The sequence below is a fragment of the Daucus carota genome, chromosome 9, assembly GCF_001625215.2.
Source record: "Daucus carota subsp. sativus chromosome 9, DH1 v3.0, whole genome shotgun sequence".
Classification (NCBI taxonomy): Eukaryota; Viridiplantae; Streptophyta; class Magnoliopsida; order Apiales; family Apiaceae; genus Daucus; species Daucus carota.
Genome location: NC_030389.2, coordinates 37948713 through 37964758, shown reverse-complemented (window position 1 = coordinate 37964758; position 16046 = coordinate 37948713). Strand labels below are relative to the sequence as shown.

The following is a 16046-nucleotide window of genomic DNA, read 5'->3' as shown; positions in this document are numbered from 1 at the left end:
ATGATAGTATAATTTCAATACGGGAAAATATAGACAAATGTATAAGTTTGATAAGGGAAAATATAGTGTAATTTTGATACGGGAAAGTATAAACAAATGTATAAATGTATAAATTTGATTAAGGAAAATATAGTATACTTTCGATACGAGAACGTACTGACAAATGTATAAGTTTGTTACGGGGAATTATAGCTTTTATTGTTATGGGGTTTTAAATTAGACAAATGTATGAGTTTGATACGGGAAAAATATAATTTTTATTATTGTGGGGTTTTAGGTTGAATGATGTTATTTGGGATTTTCACTCATATTAATTATTTTTATAAATTTGGATAAATATATAACACTTGCAGTAAAGAGTTATATGAAGTCCACAAATAGTAGTTTTGAGTCCAGTTTTTCAAATTCAGATAAATTATAATTCAATGGCTATGATGTTATCTTTTTTTTTTTGTTCTACAACATTTTTAAACATTCGACACTATGAAAATCATGTTCAACAACATAATCAATAAGTATAATAATTAATTTTATAAATTCAAAAACACTATATCCTTCAATATATAATAAACAGAATAATAATCTTAATGACTATAAAAACTGAAGGATGTTATTGATTAATTGATAATGATATTTAAGAGTATTTGCAAAAAATAAATAATTGATAAATTTTGGTAATAAAAGATATTATTTGAGATTAACTTAAAATTTTATGATTGTTAATCCAAATCTCCAACTTAAATGTGTACATCATAAAACTCAACTCAACATTTGCATAAAATCTAAATGAACAATATGATAGTATAGCAAATATTACCAATCAATAAATGTATATTTATAAAATAATTCATATGCGACAATTGAGGGTATTATAGTAATTTCAAGTGGACAGTTTTGCTCCAGAAACCGACGCTCAACTATTATATAAACGATACATTCGTAAGATTATCAGTAGCATCCTCCCTAGCCACTTATTATTGCCTCATTATTTTCCTCTTTGCCTCCGGCCACTCGCCCTCCTCTCATCTATATTCTCTGGTCCATTTTTTTTCTATTAATACCTCAATAGCTCCTCAAACGAATCATACAATTAAAAACATATCATTATATTATTTGTAACTTTTTTTCCAAACTTTCAAATATTTACCGATCTTTCTTGTTAAATGTGTAATCGATAATCATCCTTATTTCGTCTAAATCAACTGGGTAAATTATCATCCATATCATTTTGTTGTATAGTAAATATAATCATTTACATTAATTTAATTTATTCTCATATTTATTGGATTGAACATACATGAATTCTTACTTCTGCTTTTAGTATGTATTTGTCTATTTGTAAACTGAATCAAAAATTGAGTCGTATCTGAAACATGATTCTATAGAATGAAGATGTGTTTTCAATCTTTGATTTGATTATAGATTTTCAATCATTTTGATTGTTAATCACATTTTGAATAATCAAATCACATGATTTTGGTGTGATTTTGGTGTGATTTTGGTTCATTCTAAATTTTTTTGTAATTTATATGAATGTATTAGTTGATTGTGATTCAACATAAGAATTAGTTCACACCACAATTATAACAAAAATATATCAATCCGATTTGATAGAATTTTGTTTCTTGACATACTCATATCATATTTACTATGTATCACAAGTCACAACATACATTAATGTGTAATTTACATTTGTAGTGAATAATGAAGAAAATGCTCCAAATCACGAGATTTGTCTCTCAACGGAAAGGTATCCACTGAGAAGGTAATTTTTATATATTAATAACTTATACCGAACTTGTCCATTGCACTTCTTAACTAATTATGTATGCTATATAAATTGCAATTATTTATGACTAAATTTTATAATTTTTTTGTTACATGACATATGAAAGACGAGGGTGGACTGGCTAATGAATGAACATATACTATTGGTCTTTGCATATTCCTCTCATCATATTTTGACACAAAACTCGAGTACATAATGTCAATTCATATTATTATCACTACGCCATATTTGGCCTATTGCAAACTCGAAAAAATATTGTGTAAAGCCCTTAAAGTATTACAATAGAGTATTTTAACATTTCACCTAAAATTAGGGCTTGCATTTTCGGCCGTTGCAAGAGATCATCAAATGCAATACTTTTCCTTGTGTCGCATAAAGTCTTGCCATAACTTGATATTGCAGCATCTTTAGCCCTTTGAGTGTCACTTTTAGGCATTACAATAGCCTATTATAACATTTTGTTCAATACTTATTTGGTTTTTTTACAACATTTCATAGTTTCTCATGCAACATTTTTGTGCAACACTTATTTGATTTTTAATGAGCATTTTACACTATGAAGAAGCCAGTTTGGTCCATGAGCTGGTCCTTTTTGTGTCTTCTTGCTTTCTTCACTGTTGTTTGTCGTAAAAGCGCCATCTTCAACAGGAGAACTCCCTTCTTCACCATTGTCCGAAGGAATTTTTGTCTACAAAAATCGGGGGAGGGAGATAATAAATAAACATTATTAAACTAAAATACAAGCAACATAGATGCTTGTACATCTATGACTAACACATTGCTGTTAGACAAACGCTATATGTTTTATCATAGACACCCATGTTTAACATTTTTTATGCATATTTATTTCTCTCAGAATACAAGTAATAGAACGTACAAATATGAAAAAGACTTCATAAGAGATGAAGATGTGGATGCCATTCTACCTGGTAAGATGGGGTCATCTGGACATGATCTTGTTGCGACTGAATACTGTGCTCATCCAAGGCACAACAAGGTGATGAAACCTCATCAAGTTGCAGGTTTTAACTTTTTGGCAAGAAATCCTGTAAATGATAATCCGGGTGGCTGCATCTTGGCCCATGCTCCAGGATCTGGTAAAACTTCAATGATGATCAGTTTACCAGAGTTTCATGGCAAAAGATCCTTCAGCAAGACCACTTGTAGTGCTGCCTAAAGGTGGCTTGCCAATTTGGAAGAAGAAATTTCTTATTAGCTGTGAAGTCTTAGTGAAAAGGATTGTGAGATAGCATTAGGATCAGTGGACTCAGTGTTGATGCTCATACATTGCGGTGTTAAACTACTGTGAGCTTATTTTTAGTCATAAATGTCAGGTAGTTTCTCATAATCAGGCACGATGAAGAATTTGAATTAAATATCACAGAGAAGTACATTTGTTATTATGTTATATCAAGATATCTTGCTTTCGTAATTCTTAACAAATAATATGTATGACAGGAAAAGAAACACACCTCATTTTTGCACAAAAAGCCATTCATAAGGAATAGAACAGATTAGACTAACTCAATGATAGACACTTCCAAGCTCCACTGAACCAAATTTATGCCAAATACGTCATAAACAAGTTCTCATGACATGGCAACAATATCTATCTTAAAGAGTTTCAGACGTCCGGAACTAGCATAAATGAATAAACATATATTTAAATTATATCTTTCTAGAACTTTTAAGCAATTCATTTAAATAAATATATGAATATGGCTCAACAGTCAACAATATCTGGAGGTAGCCCTTCAGCTCGTGATGTATTTGCTTAGAACTTCTTTCTTAGCATGAGAAACGATCGCGAACTTCCCTGAATTTTCACCTTGATACCTGTACCAAATTACTCCTTCCGTCTCATTTTCATTGCTTTCGACTTTTTGACACGTATTCTAAGGTATTAAAAAAATTATATCTAAATATAATTATTTTTTTACACATTTATATCAAATAATAATTTAAATTTTTATTTGATATAAAAATTAAAATTTTTTTATTAAATGAAGATATTATTTTATACACCTCAATATAAACGTCAAACATCAAATATTAGATAAACCGAGAATCTCAGGCCAAACACGTCCTTCCCTTTCTACCCTGCAAAACCAAAAGGGTGCTGATTTATGCACACCCTAAACTTATTTATGCACACCCTCTATCTTTTTTGGACGAAGTTGCCCTTAATTCTTTTAGCATTGTTTTGTTTTTTTATTTACTTAATTTATTATCTTTCTGCAGCTAATGTTCCTACTAATATATTTAGTAACTCTAGATTTTATTTCTTGCAGGGATGATTTCCTCTCTAGGGGATTCAAACCGAGGTTGTAGGACACTTGAAGGATTAAAATATAAAACAGTATATAATAAGGTAGAAACTTTTCCAGATCTGACTGTTGCGAGGAGGTCTTCTAGCAACCATGCTTTTCTTTACTATTTTAAATTTGAGTCTTCGGTTCCTTTGTGGCTGACCTGATGTAAAAAAAGACTCTGTTTTGTTCAATCAGCATTTCTTCACGTCCTCATCCTTCGATGCTTCACCAAATTTGCATTTGGTTAATCACACCTGGACCAGAAGGCACTGCAGACATTTCTCAGCTTGACACCTACAATTTCATGAGTATTAGGCACATTTGTGTTTGGATTGCAATCCTTCTGCTTGTTGTTTTCCTTCTTTCAACCACTTAATACATGCACAAATATATACTTGTGAGTTAGGTTTAGGTATTATCAAACTAGTAACATCTTCCGGTTAAACCCCCTTCACTACTAAGTACGAGTAGATAATAGGATAAGTAAAATAAGTTTCCGGTACAGTGAGATGCGTTTGCGTACTCTTCCATGAAGATCTATGTTGAACTCGTGTAGCAGATAAATTAAGTAAATAAAAAAACAAAACACTTCTAAATGAATTAAGGGCAACTTGGTCCAAAAAAGAGAGAGGGTGTGCATAAATAAGTTTAGGGTGTGCATAAATCAGCACCCAACCAAAAATCTACAGCAGTGAAACATTCTAGGGATTGACTCCTCAGTCAAATTCATCACCAGTTAATCGCCCTTGTCTATGAATCAATACACACACATATACATACACGCAGTGAGTTAAAGCAGACGAGATTGCGAGATCATCTTGCAAAACACACTGTTTAAGCGTGGCGATGAGATTAATCGAGAGATTACTAACAGTAATTGTATTAGTGTGTGTAATTTCAGTGTTGGAATCGGAATCAGCATCGGAAGCGTATCGGAGAGATCCAGGTCATCCGCAATGGCATCACGGCGCTTTTCATGATGTTAAAGATAGCGTCCGATCCGACCTTCGGCGTATGCTCCATTCGCGAGCTGAGGTCTCTCTTCTATGTGTTTGTGTGTGTCCGTGTCGATTAAAAGTCTTTTTGAGTGAATTTGTGGCTGATTTTAGCTTGAATTGTTATTTATTGAATATATTTTGATTGAGTTTTTATGCTTATGTAGATGTTTTAGTAACTTATGCTTGATGTTAGCTCGGATTGTCATTTGGCGTTTCGCTTTTCACTGATTAGGAAGATAGTTAAGCTAGCTTTTGCGGTTGCTTGGCTGTTGAATATTTTAACTTAATGTTTTAAGTTGTTATAGATGCTGGTTTAGGTTTTTGAGTCGTGATGAACATTATGTTCTAGTACATTTATGCTTAATGTTAACTCTAATAGTCACGTCGAATTTAATTTTATCATCATTTTGACTGCTTTTATTTTTTACGTCTAGACTCTAGATGAAATTCGTTTTTTCAAGTAAATAGTTTAGCTAGGTTTTACTCCATATAAAAGCCTGATTATTTTAATTTGATATGTCAAGTAAATGGAAATATTAGTTTAGACATTTGAACTGCAATTTGATTGGTTTAACAACACCTTAAATTTGTAACGTAAATGGATTTGATGTGCATTGATAGGAATTTAAAGTATGATTCTGTAATTGGAATTAAGATTTTTGTAACGATTATTTTTACTTGCACATTTGAGTCTATTAGGATACTTTTTAATCTCGAGGTTAAATATTGGTTGTGCCTGCCTTCGTTCTATTATATGTATAACTGGTGTGATATGGTAAGTTACTTACAATGGCTAGGGCCGTAGGCAGTTTTGGCCCAAGTCCACCCTTATCTTTCCAAATGTACAGGTTATACACTTTAGGGGTAATTTAGAGGGGTGTATTGGATTGGGATTTTAAAGCATTTTTTGCATTCATGAAATCCGAGAGTATTCGATTGGGATTGTTTGAAATCCATTAAAATCTTGAGGTATTCAATTAGGATTTTAAATTATGCTACAAAATCTGGTGGTATTCAATTGGGATTTTAAATTATGCTTTAAAATCTGATGGTATTCAATTGGGATTGTTTAAAATCCATTAAAATCTGATGGTATTCAAATGCTGATGGATTTTTTTTCATTTCATAAAATGATGGATTTTGTGGCATTCTTCAGTGTATTTTAAGTTTTTTGAAATCCCACTAAAATCAATGGGATTTTGAAGCATTGTACCTAAATCCTATCAACTCTGCGACATTTTATCAAGAATCCGCACAAAATCAAAATCTCATACAATCCATTAAAATCCATAGACTAAAAACAATTCATTAAAATCCCAATCGAATACACCCCTAATGTACGGCCATCATCTTATGACGTGTATATACCAAAATTAATTATTAATTTCTTTCTTACTCTTTCATGACTTCAATGTTTGATATATTATTATAGCAATGCTATGTTCAGTCTTGTCTGAGTGTTAGATGATGAATACAATAGATTGCAACAGTTCTATGTGATATTTAAGGTTTTGTAGAATGTCAAATAATCATTGCAAAATAATTTGCAGGTACCATTCCAAGTCCCACTTGAAGTAAATATTGTCCTCATTGGTTTTAATGGAGATGGAGGCTATAGGTACTCGATAGATTCCCAAAAGTTGGAAGAGTTTTTGAGAGTTGGCTTCCCAACTCACAGACCATCATGCCTAGAGACAGGCGAGCTCCTTGACATTGAGCATCACATTGTCTATAATGCATTTCCAGTAAGCCTCTACAATATTGTTGTTGTAAATAGTTAGATTTTATTATCCCCTTCGATGTATATTTTTTAGTTTGTGATATAACAGAATGCAAAGAATGTCAAATTTCTTTTGAATTTATGTAAATTTATCAGGTCAGATTTGCAAATGCCAAAAGGAGAGCTTAGTATGTTGTGTTCTAGTTCAGCACTGGCTTATACTTCATTAGATAGCGTTACCTGAGGGTGATATCTACTCCAGAGAAAGAAACCCATTTAGACAGGATGCTAAAACAATTTCAATCTGTAGTTTTTTTTTAATTATTATATTTTTTATAATTTTATGATTTGAACTCCTGTTTGTATTGCTTTTCACAACTCCTTGGTCTTGGAAAGATGTAATATTACTGGTCGTTTCACCTAAGATAAGCCGGTATGGTATGACAAAAATTAATTGTAGGTTGCATCTTGCATTTTTCTAGGAGTACAATTTTATCGAACTTGTACAATAAAGGAAGAAAATGTGAAATTAGATTGCTATAGTCCGTATGAGTTTAGAATGTACTTACACATAGTAATCGCTACAGGCTGGCCAACCAGAATTGATAGCACTTGAGAAAGTACTGAGATCGGCCATGACTACTGCTGGAACTGCAAGAGAGGTGACAGTGACTGCTTAATGTAGTTTCTGCTAGTTACTTAATTTCAAGATGAATTCTAATTTTATAGTTTTTATGTAGATTGATTTTGGTAGAGAAGTCTCCTTGTTTGAAGTTGACGCAACAGCAGTGGAACCAGAATTTAGTAAGTTGTACTCTTACTTATTTGACATTGAGAGTGGAGGCGATCCTACAGAAGAGATGGACAGAACTATGCCCAGTGCAATATTTATTGTTAATTTTGACAAGGTATTCTGTGGCAGATATTAATAAATACAATTACAAGTTGCCTAGTACAGGAGTCGCTATCATAATCTCAGATCAATATTTAATTTAGATATTAGATCACTGTCAATGTTTTAATATCTCTTTAATGATGATAATTTCTAAACTTTTTATACCCCATTCTTCTGTCAAGCCTTCCAAGTTGCCTTGCAGTTTCAGCATCATAAAATTTTATTGAATAGCTTCTTCTTCTGTGTACAGGTAAGGATGGATCCATGGAACAAAGACGTTGATTTTGACAGCTTAATGTATGGAAAAATTAACCCGTTAACTGAAGAGGAGATGAAGAAACAAGAGGGAGACTACATTTACCAGTATCGTTACAATGGCGGAGGAGCATCTCAAATTTGGTTAGGCTCTGGCAGGTAACAATTTTTTATGCTAAATGAATCTGAGCATATTCTTGATTTTTGTAACAATTAACAATTTCATGTTTTTTCATCTTTTTCAATCATTTTATGAATTTATAGGTTGTGTTGAGTTATCAGTTCTCTCGAGATTTATATTGATGAAGCATTCTATTACTCGGTGTCTGGTTTGAAATATTATTTAACTTACTTGAACATAGATTTCGCTGTTATAATGGGTTGGAGTTGAATTTTTTGTGTTTCCTTACCTGGCATCTTTGCTTATTTTATCTCAAGTTTCCATAATGAGCTTGACCTTGATATGACCAAGAAGATAAATTAAGGAACCAAGTGCTATATAAATCTTTGGAGGTGCTTACTTCAAAATTTCCTTAGAATTGGCTGGTATTGCAAATAAATGTTTTTTTAAGCTAAATACAGTAGAGCAGCAAGATGTATTAGATGGTCAACTATCCCAAAACCTTAAGGAGTGGGGAAAGTGACTAAATGGCTCTGATATTTTTTATAACACACACCTTTTTTCGAAAGTCATGGACTCATGAGCATAACCTTAGTGTTCAAAATGAAATTTTTAAGGAATGGAGGAAGAAGTACCCATCTCTGATTGGGCGATGGACGCGAGGAAGGGAAATCTGAAGCCGGGTCGTAATCTGTTGATGGGGGCTAAGTTTTGTCGTAGATTCCGACTTGAATCACTTATCAATTCTGAACCCAAAAAATTCATTGACCACCGTGGGTGCCGTCTAATGACGTGTAGTGGAGCGCTTGCACAGGGCCTCATATTTTATTATGTATATATAATAAATCGAATATTTATTTATTTATATAAAAATGTTTATGTATTTCATATCATTTCACCACTAAATAAAAAATTATTTATATCTAACTAAATTTTTTTATTATTGACAATGACATTTTATTGAACTGATTTTTCTTTTTAGCCTACAATTTCTTATATTTATAAAAATTTAAATTGATATAAACAACCATGTATTCAAATTACTTATTCTTAAATGTAAATTTACTTGTATACAATATTATTTTTATTAATATTTATATTTAAAATAAATACATATTTTTATTTTAAACTTACTACTTTATTATTTGTGGTAAAAAATATATATATTTAATTGTAATTTAAATTGTTGTAGAAGCCTCATTTTAAATTTTGAACAAGGCTTCGGTAAATGATTAGCCACCCCTGACCACCGTGCCACAGGTGTGGGTTGGAGGTAGGCTCAGCCTAGGCTTGTGCGGTCTGGGGCTGCTGAACCAATACAAGGGAGCTCATGAACAGGGAAGAAGCTTAGATAAGAGAATACGAATATAATTTCTCTTATTAGATGTTTATTAATAGATAGCTAATTATGTCTTCGGCGAAGCTAAAAAAAGGTTGACCCGCTTAATTCGCTTGGCAAATGATCTTTGCTTTTGCTGGAACAGCAAGATCCGCAATTTCCCTGCCGTCTTTTTCTTTCCGATGGATTTGGGTCGGGGAGTACAAGCCCCTTATTTTAGAATGCTGAAGAACCCCTCCTAATAAAATTAAGGGATAAATATTGGAACCTCATGGGTAAGGATAAGGTAATGGAATTAATAAAGAAATCTGTTGACCTAGGCAGAATAGGAAAATTGACGAAGGGAATAGAGATGATGCTGAGAAACAGAATACGTCACTAAGAGTACAACTCTTATTTGGACGAAGTTAAAAAAATGCTCTCTTTCTTGTTAATAGGTCCTGAGGCTCGGCTCATGGCCACAATATGAGCTCAGCTACTATGTTTGATGACCAACTTTCCCAAAATCATAAGGTGTTGGAGAAAGACACTTTTTTAGACCTTGCATCTCTTTTAAGACACCATTATCGTGTTCCGAAAAATGATAAAAGAATTTTGACCGTCAATCTTTTGTAACATAAGTCATAACTTACCTCTGCAGTGACATGCATTGTGCTAGCTGAGCTGTTATGTTTAACAGAAATATAAAGTATGCAGTTAGTATGTACTTGTAATAATGTTAATAGTGCGTCTCACTTAGAAATAATATACTAGGTCCGCTTATTCTAACTAGTCAACCATGTGGACAGCTTTTGAATTGTTTTCTCATTATGCTTTTAGGTTTGTTGTGATCGATCTTTCAGCAGGACCATGCACTTATGGAAAGATTGAAACTGAAGAAGGCAGTGTCAGTTCTAAAACGCTTCCTCGTTTGCGGAATGTGATGTATCCAAAGGGTTCAGGTTCAATTAGTGAGCCTTACTCCACTGACATGTTTTTTGGACGAGTTGCTTCTCTGGTTGCAACCACGATTGAGCACGTTATAGCTCCCGATGTTAGGTATGCTATGTTACTCAGTGATAATTAATTTTTAATCATTCGTTGTAAAGGTTGTGAACTATTAATAGTTTATTTCCTGCAAGTTTTTTTTTTTCATGCTACGGCTGGACTTCAAGATTTATTTTGACAAATGATCACTTGAAAGGGTTGGGGGATGGGGAATATTCCCTGTTGAACATTAATGCCAGAGATCTCTGTTGGTGCCTCAAAATTCTGTAATACACAGATCTCATCAAATATTATTGGTTGCTCAACATTGTCTTATGGCATTGGGTTTGGTATTTATGGACTTGTGCCTTTATATTGTACTCATCTCATTTCCATATGGGAGCTGGTACAAATATGAGATATATACATGTACTCGGAAAATAGTGGCATTATTCACATATTCAATCTTCCTTTGTTGTGTTGGTACATGTCAACTTTGCAATTTCAAATTCACGCACAATGGTAAATGCGAAGAGATGCAAGTCACGGGCATGAGCAACACACGCATTTGTTTTGCAATGTAGTTTACAGGGGGCGCAACAAGGATGTTTTAAGACATTTTTATCGTCTTGAGGGTTGCATATAAATATTCTTTTCCAACTCTAGCTGACAATAGTTGGACATGTTAACCAACCAAGTATTTTTATGTTTCTTGTTAAATGTGTTGCATGTGTGATAACTAATTGCTTAAGGTCTTCATTTTAACGGTGCTTGGTTTTGTTTTTGTCGTGTGGAATCAGGTTTGAGACTGTTGATCTAACTACTCGTTTGCTCATACCAATCATTGTCCTCCAAAATCACAATCGATACAATATCATGGAGAGAGGTCATAACTACAGTATAAACGTTGAAGCTATTGAAGCCGAGGTGAGTTATTTGTAGGGTTTAATTAATAATGATTCCTTTTTAATTTCTTATGAAACAGTCCTTTTCCTTTTCTTTTATTCATTTATGGTTGCAACCAAGAGTATAATTATGTGGCCACCACCTTGTCAGAAAATCACTAGCCTACTGGTGGTGTTTAGTTCCACTGTTACCAGTCAAGTACTAGTTTACTGAAGATTGAGGGTTGTGTAGAGTTATTATGTGTGGGAGGCTGGGAGCAACTGAGGATTAAAGTTCATGCAGTTGATCATGACCCAACAATCACTAAACCTATTTCATTTGTCTTTAATTTGATGTTTATCAACAAAACCATATTCAGAATGATGTTTTCTTATAATACTTTTGTTTGCATTATCTGTGATCTCTCTGATCCTTTCCAGGTTAAAAAGATGGTGCACAGTGGTCAAGAAGTAGTAATAGTAGGTGGTTCACATTTATTGCATCACCATGAGAAGTTGGCCATTGCTGTTTCGAAAGCAATGCGAAGTCATTCCCTTCAAGAAACAAAGAAGGATGGCCGTTTTCATGTTCATACCAAGACTTATCTCGATGGTGCTATTCTAAAAGAGGTGCAGTCACGTTAGTTTTAGCTTACAATTTATTGATAGAAGGAAAAATTGTAAGTTTATTCCCTTGGAAAATAGCAGGCTTTAAAGGTTTAGTATTTTGCCATCCATAATGCAAGGAATTTAAATACGATCCTAGAATGAGGTTGTTTGACCACTTTATGACCATAGTGCACTTCTGTTAAAGATTATAGATGAACATTTAGTCATAAGGGTAAATTGATCATTTTCCAGTTTAAAAATCATATGCCTGCAAATAATATATCATGTCAAGCATATTGTAAATTATACTGAAATTAATACTGGAATGACTTTTTTTCTTCAAATCTTAATCTGTAGTGTCAGTTTTGAATTTGTAATATTTTTTATTAGCCTTTGAAAAGTACAGGAAGGAATTTTCTTTGGAGGCTAAACTCTTCTTCCTCCCTTTTTCTCTATGATTGTTTTTACAAAAATTAGGGAGGGAAGATATAAATTTTTCATCGCCCTTTAGTATTGGCTTCTCATAATGTTCATTTCCCAGGTAACTTTTATTATATCTTATTATGTTCATTTCAGGAAATGGAACGATCTGCTGATGTGCTAGCTGCAGGTTTACTTGAAGTGTCTGATCCGTCCCTCTCTAGTAAATTTTTTCTCCGCCAGGTTGGTTGTACTATTTGATAAAGCAAATATCATATTCTTCTGTATCAATTGACATAATTATTTCTAAATGTTATGTAGAGAATGTGTTCATCTGTGTTTGTTTAGTCAACTACTTAACTTTTTATCAGTAGGCCTAAAAGTAATTGTCTTTCCACCAGCACTGGGCAGATGAGAATGATGGTTCAAGCGATTCAATTTTAAAGCATAAACCTCTTTGGGCTACATATAACTCGAAACGAGGCAAGGATAAAAAGAAAAAGACTCAAAAACAAGGGGATTTGTACCGGACTTATGGAACAAGAGTGATTCCTGTGTAAGTTCACTGTCTTCCTATTTTATAGAACAGACTTTAGGGTAGTCCATAAGTTTTTTCGGCCCTTAAGTTGCTAAAAAAATCATATCGTTTGGTGCTGACACATGAGCAGCTGTAGCTTCCATGTATATCTGATAATTTGTTTGGAACCAAGTATCAAAATCAAAAAAAGCCTTTCTTATTTTTCTTTTATCATCAATCTTGATTATTTTTACTATTTCGTTAATGGTAAAAAAAAGTGTTCGAAGATTTACAATTTAGTCCTTTCTTGATATTAAAGACTAAAAGATTAAAACGGTAATGCTATATTTGCTAATATTTGTAGCAAATAATAAACATTTATCGATCATTTTCATTTTGTTGGGTGGATATTACAGTCAATGTAAATATACTTTATTTTATAGGCCAGGAATACTGATTTTATTTTGCCATTGATCTTTTTCACAGCTTTGTTCTATCATTAGCTGATGTGGATCCCCACCTTATGATGGAAGATGAAAGTCTAGTATGGACTAATAATGATGTAGTTATCGTTCTTCAGCATCAAAATGAGAAGATACCTTTAAGGTACATGGTCAATATGTACTTCACTCCACTTTATAGCTTGATTCATGAGCGCATATTATAAATTACTCCCTTTCAAAATGTAAGTTCCATTCCTCTTAATACCAGAATAAGCCTCAGCACATATAATTTTATACTGTTGTGATGTGTTGTGTAATGTTTGGTGTATGTACTTTTCATGTCATTACTTATTTTAGTATATTAGACATTATTTTTACACCTTTAAGTTTTAGGCTGATTTTGGGAGATCTTTTGTAAAAGTTATTTTGAAGCTTGAAGTTTTTTGGAATGCAGGGCATAGCTTTATTGCTTGTGTTGAACACTTTTAAATAGGTTATGCCAATTAAAGGGCGCTTACCGCTATTACCATTAAAACCATATATAAAGAGAAATATAAAGATTTTTTTTTTTGGGCTAATGATACCTGGTTTGTTGAGGCATATGTAAATTGTCCGGGAGATGAGGAAAGGGATATGGGGAATCATCAAACTTAAAGTATAGTCTTAGGAATTGATCCAAGATTATTTTTTGGCAGTGAGCACTAGCCTCTTTAGAATGAATACATACATATAAATGATAAGCTTATCTGACTATAATCTCAACATACTGAAAGTAAAAACAGTGTTTCTAATTTAGCGAAATAAAAAGAATCGTTTCTAATTTTTTTGCTATAACAATGGACAGTTATGTTTCGGAAACATTGAGAAGGCAAGCTATTCCATCTCAAGCTCAGCGACATATAATCGCTGGGCTGGCTTCTGTTGTGGGAGGGGTAAGTGCACCATACGAAAAGGCTTCCCACGTGCATGAAAGGCCAGTAGTGAATTGGCTTTTGGCAGCGGGTTGTCATCCATTTGGACCATTTTCAAATACTTCACAATTAAGTCAAATGCTTCAGGATGTCGCGTTGGTAAGCCTGAGCTATTGCTCTTTTATTTGCATGTATTTAGAAATTGTTTATAAGAAGTAACATGCTACGTGGCATCTATATTAGCAAATTACTTGCGAGGCATTTATAGTTATTTTCTTAACCAATTTGACTGAATACATCTATTGTTTATCAATCAATAAGACCGCCTGCCTATATTCCATAGTATGCTTCTCATATTTTACTCTTCTTAACAGAGAAACACAATATATGCGCGTGTAGATTCTGCTCTTCATCGTATTCGGGATACCTCAGAGGTAATTTGCGCTTTCAAAATTAACCCTTTATATGCTCAGATATATGCTCATTGATTGGGTTTCTTCTTCTACAGGCTGTTCAATCATTTGCTTCCGAGTATTTGAAGACCCCTCTTGGTGAACCTGTGAAGGGAAAAAGGAACAAGTCAAGCACTGAGTTATGGTTGGAAAAGTTCTACAAGAAAACCACCAACCTGCCTGAACCATTTCCACATGAATTAGTAGAAAGATTAGAAAAATACTTGGACGTGAGTCTTCAAATTTTAATGTTTCTGTGCATGGACAATATATGACTTGTGTTTCTCATGATTTTTTGCCTGAATGAAAATAGGGCCTTGAAGAACAGCTAGTAGATCTCTCTTCCCTGCTATATGATCACAAGCTGCAAGATGCACACCTAAACAGCTCTGAAATTCTTCAAAGCTCCATCTTTACCCAGCAGTAAGTTTTTGTGGACTATGTTACTAACAAAATTGAGCTACCATTATATGTTTCCCACGATTATGATGGCTTTTGTGTCCATCGGGAGGGTTCTTCTGTTTAATGGTCATGATTAATATATGATGTGCAGGTATGTGGACCATGTTCTGATCAGCGAGAAGGAAAAAATGAGATGCTGCAGTATTCAATACAAGTTGCCTGTGCAATCTTCCCAAAATTTGATTTATGCAGGAATTCTTTTGGCAGGATTTTTTGTGTATTTTGTAGTTATTTTCTTTTCATCTCCTGTTCGTTGATGTAAAACAGTAGCCACCATATGCATTAGTTTTCATTGCTGTTGCAAGTTGCAACTGTAGGATATTATAGGCTTAGCCTGAAAAGGCATATAGTTACAGAAGAGAGAGGAGATTTAGAGCCATCTGTTCCAGTATATCAACCAAGTGATTGTAAAAAGGGATTTTGGGTCCCCAAATGCTATATGTAAAACCGTGTTTAATGAACACAAACTGAAACAGATTTTGATAGTTCCCTGATTATCTAGAGGCAAATTGTTATAAGATGGTCTGAATGGTCAATTTTCTGTTAGAACTCAAATTGTGCTTTTTCTGCATCTGCATTTTAGTAGAAATGATGGGGATCAGGGGATGTCTTGAAGTATAGTAGAGTATTTGCTAAATTGGGCTGGAGGTGGAGGTGGCCTAATGGACGGTTTTCTACGGCTAACCCGGTTATTTGACGAATATTTAGCTGGAACGGCAAATAATAAGATCCCAATTTTTTACGCGATGAATAAAATCGTGTGTTATTATAAATTCATATTTATTGTTAAATATGTTAGATACTTATTTTTATTTATGATGAAAGATTAATTGACCTTTTTTTTAAATTTAGAATTAGAATTTAATTCAAGCCAGAAATTCTCGTTTAATCTTATAGACAACCAAATCAGAAGCTCTTCCAATTTTTCACTTAAATTTATTTTCAAAGTTAAG

General features: G+C 33.3%; 1 protein-coding gene across 1 annotated transcript; it reads left to right on the top strand.

Annotated features, from left to right (window-relative positions):
- The first annotated feature begins 4770 nt into the window (after window positions 1-4770).
- Window positions 4771-15611, top strand: LOC108202814 (uncharacterized). The gene is made up of 16 exons (XM_017371354.2): window positions 4771-5136; window positions 6650-6844; window positions 7407-7481; window positions 7560-7727; window positions 7965-8128; window positions 10249-10467; window positions 11196-11322; window positions 11721-11909; window positions 12465-12551; window positions 12710-12864; window positions 13312-13431; window positions 14113-14338; window positions 14554-14613; window positions 14688-14861; window positions 14945-15054; window positions 15185-15611. The coding sequence occupies exons 1-16, from the start codon at window positions 4948-4950 to the stop codon at window positions 15348-15350; spliced, it is 2424 nt and encodes an 807-aa protein (XP_017226843.1). The 5' UTR covers window positions 4771-4947; the 3' UTR covers window positions 15351-15611.
- The last annotated feature ends 435 nt before the right edge of the window (window positions 15612-16046 follow it).